At 34.5% G+C, this 11405-nt stretch overlaps 1 protein-coding gene and 1 long non-coding RNA gene across 2 annotated transcripts in view; one reads left to right on the forward strand and one right to left on the reverse strand.

Moving 5' to 3' along the window:
- Positions 1–5686, forward strand: part of LOC106472128 (protein enabled homolog) — a 6960-nt gene extending 1274 nt beyond the window's left edge. Inside the window, exon 2 of the mRNA XM_022400727.1 lies at positions 4240–5686. Within this exon, the coding sequence (XP_022256435.1) occupies positions 4240–5287 (1048 nt within the window). The 3' untranslated portion in view covers positions 5288–5686. The remainder of the gene's footprint in view (positions 1–4239) is intronic.
- On the reverse strand, positions 5625–6115 carry LOC111089049. The gene is made up of 2 exons (XR_002613405.1): positions 5989–6115; positions 5625–5890 (listed from the first exon to the last, which is right to left on the reverse strand). It is a non-coding gene; the product is annotated as an uncharacterized LOC111089049 (long non-coding RNA).
- Between the last annotated feature and the right edge of the window lie 5290 nt (positions 6116–11405).

Raw genomic sequence — 11405 nt, forward strand, 5'->3', positions numbered from 1 at the left:
TAAGGTGAACCTGGTGATAAGGGTGTGTAAGGTGAACCTGGTGATAAGGGTGTGTAAGGTGAACCTGGTGATAAGGGTGCGTGAGGTGAGCCTGGTAATAAGGAGCACGAGGGTTATGTATATTATTTCAGAGGAGGATCAAAAAATTGGGAATGTAAACCTAGTCGCGAGAGAGTAAGGTGAACCTAGTTGTGAGAGAGTAAGATGAACCTAGTTGTGGGAGTATGTGTGTCAGGTGAACCTAGTTGTGGGAGTATGTGTGTAAGGTGAACCTAGTTGTGGGAGTATGTGTGTAAGGTGAACCTAGTTGTGGGAGTATGTGTGTAAGGTGAACTTAGTAGTGGGAGTATGTGTGTATGTTGAACTTAGTAGTGGGAGTATGTGTGTAAGATGAACTTAGTAGTGGGAGTATGTGTGTAAGGTGAACCTAGTAGTGGGAGTATGTGTGTAAGGTGAACCTAGTAGTGGGAGTATGTGTGTAAGATGAACCTAGTAGTGGGAGTATGTGTGTAAGATGAACCTAGTAGTGGGAGTATGTGTGTAAGGTGAACCTAGTAGTGGGAGTATGTGTGTAAGGTGAACTTAGTAGTGGGAGTATGTGTGTAAGGTGAACTTAGTTGTGGGAGTATGTGTGTAAGAAGAACCTGGTAGTAAGAGTGTATCCATGTGGTTTATATATAAAAAGTAATATAAAAGTATGCTGGAAATACTGCTTATTATTTCAACACCACCTAAAAAAAAAACAACTTGTATATCTTTCACTTTCAAAACAATCTACAAGTGGAAGTTATAAATCTTTTAAAACTAGAGTGAAGTAACTAAGTTTTCCTAATATTGTCGTATCAAAATGGATGAGAATAAGTAATATCATAACTTGACATATTATTGCAGTACACATTATCTTCTCTAAAATATGCTATTTCTGTTTTACCAGCCTCCACTTCTTCTGTACTAAATCTAAAGTTAGTGGAGTTTCATAATTTATGCCTGGATCACTGAATTATTTCAAATTTGTCATCCAATTAATTATATGTCTAAAAACATCTTCGTGATGAAGATTTACCCATGTGACTATCATGTAGTATGGATGTAAGATTGTTTACCCTGGTTCAGTCTATCATCAGATCAATAACTTTCATCCAAAGTGACAAGATCATTGGTTTAGTTTTCATTGTAGCTGATGTATTATATAATTAGGGTTAATCTGTAACTAACTTCAGGAAAATTCATGTTTTATCAGTCATATAATGCCTTTTTATTCTTCACAGAATCAGTTAGTTGTTAGAAAATACCCATTTTTAGTGTTTATTTGAATAGTTACGTACCATACAGCACCTGCTTTTACAACTTACATATGTTGTGGAAAACATTGTAATTACATGTTACACACGTTGTAGAAAAACATTGTAATTACATCTTACACACGTTGTAGAAAAACGTTGTAATTACATCTTACACACGTTGTAGAAAAACGTTGTAATTACATCTTACACACGTTGTAGAAAAACATTGTAATTACATCTTACACATGTTGTAGAAAACATTGTAATTACATCTTACACATGAAGAAAACATTGTAATTACATCTTACACATGTTGTAGAAAACATTGTAATTACATCTTACACGTTGTAGAAAAACATTGTAATTACATCTTACACACGTTGTAGAAAAACATTGTAATTAGATCTTACACATGTTGTAGAAAAACATTGTAATTACATCTTACACACGTTGTAGAAAACATTGTAATTACATCTTACACACGTAGAAAACATTGTATTTAGATCTTACACATGTTGTAGAAAACATTGTGATGACATCTTACGTTAGGGATGTACCGGTACTTTCCGTGTAAAAGAGAAAGTATCTCCTATTTTGTTAGCAGTCCCTATGAAAATATTACATTTAACACTGAACACCAGTTCAAACCAGGAACCCTATATTACACTTTTAATGATGTAATACAATCTTAATAATCTTAAGCCTAAGATTACGTGACAGTTTAACTAGTCGTAAATAAACAGGTGAATTATAAACTATCGTCACTCTGTGGATGGAGCCACTAGTTGTCTTGTTCAGTCTCACCAACTTTCTTAAAACTTGTGAGAATAACAAATAATATGAAAAAAAAACAAGGTGACTTAAATTGTTCAACCTGTATCTTAAACTAAAACCTGAACATCACTTCTTGCTGAAAATCCACCAAAAGCATGACAGTTACAAATTTAAATTCTTACTCACAGAAAAATGAAGATAAAAAAAAAAGCACAAAATAGTTTTCAGTTAAAGGTAAGTTTAAAAATAACAATACGATAAAAAAATACTTACCATGCTAAAGATGAAGAAACATTGCAAACTTCGGATATTGGTTCCATAATGAAGTCCTTTAATTTATGTTCCTCTGAACAAACAAATATCCTCGTGTAGCCTTTCAACAAACACAGTCCTCTGCACATGAGCACAAAAAAAGGGAGATCCATCTATTGCCATTTTGTTCAAGCACTTAGGAAATTACCTTGTCTGGTAGTTACATTTGTATAGAAATCTTTAGTAATCAAAATGATATAACAATTTTTAAGGCAAATGTTTTGACATTTTGGTTTCGAACAATACAATATGGTTTACATGTTGTTAAGCACAGAAGTGAACACTGGGCTATCTGTGTTGTGTCCACCTCAGGAATCAAACCCTGTTATTTTAGCATTACAAGCTCTCTGGCTTACTAATGAGTCATTGGAAGGTGAAAGTAACATGACTGATGCTTTGTAACCTGTTGAAAGTTAATTGTTCTAAAGTAAGACTAATTAGTTATATCGGGGAGAAGCAAACCAGAAAATCTAAGTGTTCTTAAATAAAGTGCAGTGCAGATTAAATCCCTTCCTTTACAGTATGTTCATATGAAGGGACTACAGACACTTAAAATATAGAGTGGAATTGGTTCACATCTCAATCTCCGTTTGGATCTGACACATACAACCATCTCTGAAGAAAGCTCTTACATCAAAGCTAAACAAAAAAGTAATTTTAATTAATTAAAATTTTCGTTTTCTCTTAAATGCTAAGTAAAGTTTTTTTTTCCTATTGATAATAATGATTGTTTACCAAACAGAAGTGTTTTATCTGAAAAAATACACATTAGATTCAGAGAAGACATGGAACACATTAGCTCATTGTTATCAGAGAAGACATGGAACACATTGGCTCATTGTTATCAGAGAAGACATGGAACACATTGGCTCATTGTTATCAGAGAAGACATTGAACACATTGGCTCACTGTTATCAGAGAAGACTGAACACATTGGCTCATTGTTATCAGAGAAGACATGGAACACTAAGGCTCTTTGTTATCCATATTTATCAGAGAAGATGTTATGGCTCATTATCCAAACTTATTGAGGTTGAAGAAACGCCCTGTCCACAAGCTGTTGTCCTCTAGCAAATAAGCAGGAAGTTTACGGACACTAAAATGTGAGGTTTGATTCTCTGTAGTGGTCACAATGCAGATAGTGTAGGTGTGTACTAAGATGACAATAACAACCACACACTAGTAAAATAAACAAGTAATACAAATACATCAGATTTACTGAGACCTAGCAAATTCCTCTGTTGAAACAATTCGATGGGAATTTTTCTAAAAATATTGATGAATAAATATAAAAATGTGCAGTTAGACCAGTCCCTTAGACCGTATATACAATGGGTGCATCCAGCACAATAGAGAGCTCAACTTTGCTAAGTAGCTGCAGACATTTGTTGCACTGAATGCCAATGTTCTTGATAAGTTTTTTTTCTCAAATTCATTGTTCAACACATACGGAAACTGATGGTTCGATATTGATATCAATATGAAATTTTAGGCATTGCAAAAAGTAATGATTTTCCTGTAATGTATGCTTGAAAATCAGCATTATGCTGTGTGGGTGTGCATATATGTATATGTAAACATTTCAAGAAAACGTTGCCAAGTTAATATATTATTACCATAGTTTTTAAAGGTGTTTTTTTCTCTAAAATTCTAATTTATATATATATATAGACACACACAATATTTTTTTCTATCAATAACATATATATATACATGTTTTCTCCACAGACAGTGGAATGGTGGGCTATAATTAGTGACAGGTTTCTTGTTTCACACTTCTCTTCATTATTGGAACAAATAATTATTAGTTAAATCCTGGACTGTTGCTGTTTTAAAGTTTCTTTTACTGAGTAACTGTTGTTTGTTTTAGGGACAGAGAACAACGTGGCTTTCACCATCTTCACAACATAGACCGAACCAGAAAAAGAGAGAGCCATGGCAGAAGTAATCGTGGAGAACCAAGAGAGGTGAGAGAAGCTTCTAGATCTCCAGTTCAAATAAGTAAACATAACATCAAGCCTACAAATAATTTTACCACCCCAAAAGCAGATGTTAAAATTAAAGAAGAGAAACGAGAAGACTCTCTATCGCCAAGTTCTAGCTCTGGAGCAACAACTTCTATTGTTTCAGAACATCAAACAGTGGAAATTACTGAATCTCAAACTTCAAATAATTACTTGCCTCAAAATGTGCCTCATCATCCTCATTTCGGTGCCATAAGTAAAATAGAACCTAATATTGGATCAGCGTCTGGATCCCATCTGGAACAACTGCCACTTCCCTTTACATCATCATTCAAATCAACAGTTTCTATGACCAACAGTGCAACTGTTGATACTCGGGATCCGTACAGACTGTTAGATTATTCCCAAGTTTCGGGTTGTGGCCGTGATCAGATCTTCCAGCGTTATTCCTCCCTACATCCTGTGATGCCTTTCTTGCCCTACGATCCATTTCACGAGACTGAACACGCTCGGCACCTTCTGAATGGTTTGCACGTACCAGATATTGCTTCTCAAGTAGAGAGGGGCAAACTTCATCCGAGCATCCTCAGACAAAACGATTCCTCGTTTCTTTATGCATCTCCTGGAATGCTTCCCTTCGTGCCAACAGGTAGCTTATATCCTCCACCAAAGAGTCCTTTCTTAAGTAGCATAACCGACAGTGTGACAACAGTTAAAAATAGAAACAGTTCGCCAGGAAATCCTCCCAGCTCCATTCCACCTCCTCCACTGATTCCTTTAGAAAATGATATCGTTCAGAATCAGCATAGGAGTAGAGACCCTTCTCCTGTAATCCACTCAACATTGACAACCAGCCCATCAGTCCTATTAGAGAATTCTCGCAAAGATTTATATGGGAGAGAGAAATGTGAACTGAGATTGCAGCCTAAAGAAGCAGACTCCCAGTCTAGGTAACAGCACAAAAAATGTACATGCACCGTCAGGAGCACATCTGTTCTCACAATGTTTGTGATGACCTATTCTGAAAACAATGCAATCTTTGTACATACCATATTGTTTAGGCTCTCTGTAGCTAGTTTGACTTTCATACCACAAGTGAATGTGTTGTTGCATTATGTTCTTCAACTTACCAGATGTTTCTTGTCATACGTACCATTGCCTACTGCCAGATGGTTCCTTCACATTTTGATTTTATTTTTGTTTACCATCTCCGAGAAATTTGTTGAACAATTGAATAAAATGAAAACATTGTTGCCTCATCATTGCAAAGTTTGATAACGTTGTTGGTTGGTCATGTTAAAGATTAGAGCACCTGCTTATGTTGTGAGTGTGACAGTGATAAACCCATGTAGCACAGCCAATGTAAAACATCCAAGTAAAGAGTGATTAATGTTCACTTGTTTCATAACTTTGCTTTATCACTTTTACTGTAAATCACCTGTGGGTTTGATAGAATTAGGATGCTATTGAGTGTGTTATTCAAAAAAGTTTCTAACTTGAGTTTGTTGCCTTTTTTTTCCTTTTATCAAAGAAAAGCTTATTATAGTGAAATTCCACCTGGTGTTTATTTATAAAACGTTTTATGTAAAACACGGTGAAATTCCACCTGGTGTTTATTTATAAAACATTTTATGTAAAACACGGTGAAATTCCACCTGGTGTTTATTTATAAAACGTTTTATGTAAAACACGGTGAAATTCCACCTGGTGTTTATTTATAAAACATTTTATATAAAATACGGTGAAATTCCACCTGGTGTTTATTTATAAAACATTTTATGTAAAACACAGTGATATTTTACCTGGTGTTTATTTATAAAACATTTTATGTAAAACACGGTGATATTCCACCTGGTGTTTATTTATAAAACATTTTATATAAAACACGGTGAAATTTCACCTGGTGTTTATTTATAAAACATTTTATATAAAACACGGTGAAATTCCACCTGGTGTTTATTTATAAAACAGATTTTATATAAAACGTGTTGTCCAAGGATCATTTTCTTAACATTAGAATCCAAAATGGAGACACCAGTCAATAAATTGTACAGTGAAAAAATGTTTTTATTCAGTGTATACGTAAAATAAAATTCTTTGAAAGAGTGACCAGTTACATTTTTATTTTGTTCAATCAATTGTGTAACATTGATAGCTACGAATATCATCTTTAAATACTTCTAAATAAGAAAGCCGAAACACATACAAACAAGAATTAAGGAAAGCCTAAACACATATTAAAATAGAGGAAAATCCAAATAACATCTGTTCTATGAACATGGTAAGGCTGGTAATAAGTACAACCTTATTTTTTTTTAACTTTTGAAGTATTTGTTTAATTGTTTTAAATATCGGGGATGCCAGAAAATTTTGAGGCTTAATCGTAAAATACCGGACAAGAATAGTACAATATTATGCGGCTTAAACTTAAGATGTCATACAAGAATGTCAGTGGACTTAGTGACTTACCTTAAACTATTAGCCAGAAATTCAACAAAATGTCGTGACATATCCTAAAATAATGGTGCTTGACGAGTTTTCACAAAATTGTGAATTGGTAAGATGATACTCTCTTTGTAAGTTAGATTTTTTTAAAAACTACCTTCGAATGTAAATAAACAAATATATATGCTTAGGTTTTTGTTACAATGAAAGTTATTATATAATAGCAATAGTTTTCATTGTAAATAAATGATTAGATATGTTAAGGGTTGTTTGATGTTCCACCTACTATGAAGATTACCATATAATAGCTTACTTTTATAGTTTGTATATATATAGTAAATAAATGATTAGATATGTTAAGGGTTGTTTGATGTTCCACCTACTATGAAGATTACCATATAATAGCTTACTTTTATAGTTTGTATATATATATAGTAAGTAAATGTATGATTGTGTTATGTTGGACTAAGGATTCTTCTACAGTAGGTGCCTGTGACTTGTTGGCGATGAATTCAAAAATTAATTAACAGCACTCTCTCCACTTGTGTTCAAAATAATATATATTCGGAATGTATGTACAACAAATTCTTTGCACTACAGAGATCATAGGCATATCATGAACACTATATAGTTCTCTTCTTCTTGTCAAAAGTCCACTTAGGCCTATGCAATTGCTTTAGAATTTCAGTTGACAAGCTGAACTATTTTTCTCTATTACTATCGCCAAACCCTCCGAGTATAGTTCACTTTATCGTTGAGTTACCACAATTGTGTCCTATACTTCTCAAATCACCTGCTCCTTTCTTTCTCTTTGTATTTCCGAGAATCGTCTGTCTGTTTGTCCAAGTCCACTGAGGCTAGTTTAATTACTTTAGAACTCTCTTTAACGAAATAAACTATTCTTCTTATCCCTTCCAACACCGTTAGTCTCACTGGAATATAACCCTTAGGCCTTCCACTCCTACGACGATTATATTTGCGTTTAATTTTTCTTTGAGAAAATTCCTTCTCGTAACTTTACTTAACTTGTATTCTGCTGTCTGTTTACTTTCCTGCTCGTCTCACACTATTTATATGTTTATTACTTAATCGTCTGCTCGATATATCCTCGACATCAATAAATTTTTCACGACGTTCGATAATCTCAACATCAATGAGTTACAAATATAAACTCCTACCGAGTTATGTAACTAAACTTGTCATAACATTTAATTTAAAATAATTGCTCCCAACTCTCTTGTTGTGAACAAAACTAAACAATCATAAAATAAATAATATCTACACTAAACAGTCTTTTATATCATGACACTTTCATTATAGGTAATCTCACTTATTTGTAAACAAATCAAAAAGTATCGTACTTTAATTAATGGAAAACTTATTACCTTAGATATACCATCATCGAAATAAACCAGGCTCAATCTCCCCATCACGGCAACTATCAGAAAAGGCGTAAAAACACTAGGTCCAGAACAGAAGTGTTACTGCTACTACTATTACGTGATGTAAAAACACTAGGTCCAGGACAGAAGTGTTACTACTACTACTACATGATGTAAAAACACTAGGTCCAGGACAGAAGTGTTACTATTACTACATGATGTAAAAACACTAGGTGTAGGACAAAGTGTTGCTAGTACTACTACGTGATGTAAAAACACTAGGTCCAGGACAGAATTGTTACTACTACTACATGATGTAAAAACACTAGGTGTAGGACAAAGTGTTACTAGTACTACTACGTGATGTAAAAACACTGGGTGTATAATTAATTGATATTTATGTGTTGCTTCGTGTTAATTTCGCGGTATTCACGATTTCTTTTCCCACACAAATTTATATTATAAAGTTTGGTTTAACTACTGGAAGCCCCCCCCACAGTGGCACAGCGGACTTACAACACTAGAAACCGGGTTTTGATACCCGTGGTGGACAGAGCACAGATAGCCCATTGTGTACATTTGCGCTTGACTACAAACAAACTACCGGAAGTGGTTTTGGGTGTGAATTTCAACATGGCTTAATGAATATAAATTATTATAAAAGCATGTCTCTCTCCCTCACACGCTTTATCGAGGTGATAATATATTTTCGTATCCATGTCTTTTCTCTCCACAGTTTCTTGTCCCTGTGGCAGAGTTCAAATGATGTCTATAATAGACTGTATACTCTTTTAACTTGGTAAGCCAACTGAATATTATCATTACAAACCCCCCGTTTTAAAATTAAGTTCGAAATAATAATGCGATCTCGTTATGTTAATATTAATTATATTGTAAAATAATGCAACCTCCCGTGTTACAACATTGTTACCAGAACTGTAATAAAACTAGCTGTGGGTAGGTCAGCTGCAACATTGCTATCAGCACTGTACAAACAATAGTAGCTGCAAGTTTATCAGATGTTACTGAAAACCTCCAGTAAATTCGCCATCTTTTTTTTAAAGGTATGTTGATACATAATTCTATGAGTAAACCACTAAAGTTTTCCCATCTGTTTCTTACTGAATCCTGAGATTAGTGTTTTCTGTCAATAAATGTAATTCCCGTTTAACTATTTTCTTTGTTTTATCTGAAACTTTACCACGTAACAATTATGCAGTTTCTCAGTTTTGTCTGTACGCATTTTTAATTATCATAAGCTTTAATGTTTATTAACCTATTTTTCTTGGTCTTAATTCGTGTGTCATTTTGTGATGCCATTTTTGGTTTTTATATTCAGTAATCAAAGTTCATACAAACTAGGTAGTTTCGGGACGTTGTTTATTCTTAAATGTAACATAAACTTTTTTATTCAACAAATTGAAATTCGAAGTTCGGTTGCGTCTCGAGATTTATTTATATCAAAAATTGAATATATTGCTTGTTGGGTGTAACTAACTCTTGAAAAATATAAATCATAAGTAACTTTAGTGATACAGATTTAGATTTTTATCCTATATGAACGAATACGAGATCAATTTTACACCCACTTTAACAGTATCAATTTCAAAACAGCCTTTACAGATAACGGCCATTTTCAGCTTTGTTTCTCTGTGAATGTCTTAAAATCTCGAAAATTTGATATTTATGTGACAGGTCAACACGTTAGGGTGAGTTATGGGGACGTTTTGATTTGGCGTCATTACTAGCACGAACATCGAGTGTCTCGCCAGTTGGACAAGGACTTGCTTCTTGTAGCGAGGTACATTCCAGCTTTGCTTCGTCAAAGATGGTATCGTTCATGCAGTAGAAGCTGTAGTGAGAAAACAGTTGCCGTCCATCCCTTGAGGTGTAAGGCTTACAGATGTGGTAAATCTTACAAGCTGCATTCGGGTCAATGTAGTAGCCGTACTCTCTGCCCTGACAAGTGAATGGGGTAGAAACAGGGCCTAGCACGAGGTTGGTGTTGTCCGGAAGAGGCAATGTCAAAATCGTATCCTCTGCTGCTAATAGCGTAGCTGTAGCTAGAATCATCGCAAATGTTGAAACCAGACCTGAAGCCATCTGAGTAACAGAGAAACACCAAATTATAGTACAGTTTTTGATGTAAAATATTTATTATTGAAACTTTTTGTTTCTACAAGAGAAAACGACTGATTTTTTCTTGTGGTGGCGCTAACTACTAGATGCCTCAGCATTAAATACGAAATCCTTTAATATCTGGTTATTAATTACCGGAAACGACCTCCAGATTGTTACTGGAAAGATGGTTGTGATGTTCTTCATTACACATTTATTAGCCGAGTATTTGAATAAGGAACAACTGGTCTTTCCAACCTGGACACATGAGCTAGGTTCGGGTATAACTACACCTAATTATCACTTACTGACAGAGGAAGGGCAGCCAGCCGCCACAAGGGAACAGATCATACCCACAGCTGAAAGTAAGAAGAATATTCAGCGACATTAGGTCTCGAGCCTTGGCTTCTTCGTAACGAAGCCCGGTACGCTAACCACTGGGTCACACCCAACCATAGTTGAGGAAGCCCGAAAGGAATTGAATTACTAATAATTTTACATTGGCTAAATCAGTCATTGTACCTATAACTGAAATATCATGACTAATTTATTTAATTAACCTATTATTAATAAGAACTTGTTTTATAAAAACAGTTTGTTATATGAAAAAAAAATTCAAACAAACAAATGTAATATTAGATTATAACCTGCATTCCTCTGACAACCTCTACCAAACGTTGGTTGCTATGATACAGAATTTCTGAGTAAACCAAAGAGTGATGGTCACTAGGATACAGAATATGGATTTCTAAGTAAACCTTGACTTAAAAACTAGGAACAGACGCCTTTTTTCTTTTGACAGCAGGATGAGTATGCGCAAAGAGTGACAATTTCAATAATGACAAGTCATGCAAATACATCAAAATTTTCCAGTACATATAAAGTACGCCTCCTGTCGGATACACTACGTTTCTGAAAGCTATCTGCTACGCTATTTTCCAATAAGTATAAGACATCTCGTGCTGTATACACTAGATTCCTGAAAGCTGTCTGCTAGCCTAGAGTTACGAAGTTTCAACTTATTAAAGTGTGAAAATGAGGGGGGGTGTAACTACAGGTTAAAAAATATATAATAGAAACTATGTATTATCATAATTTTAAGCTCTCCTTCCCAGGTGGCTGAGCGG

This window comes from Limulus polyphemus, unplaced genomic scaffold (assembly GCF_000517525.1).
Source record: "Limulus polyphemus unplaced genomic scaffold, Limulus_polyphemus-2.1.2 Scaffold5102, whole genome shotgun sequence".
NCBI classification, from domain to species: Eukaryota; Metazoa; Arthropoda; class Merostomata; order Xiphosura; family Limulidae; genus Limulus; species Limulus polyphemus.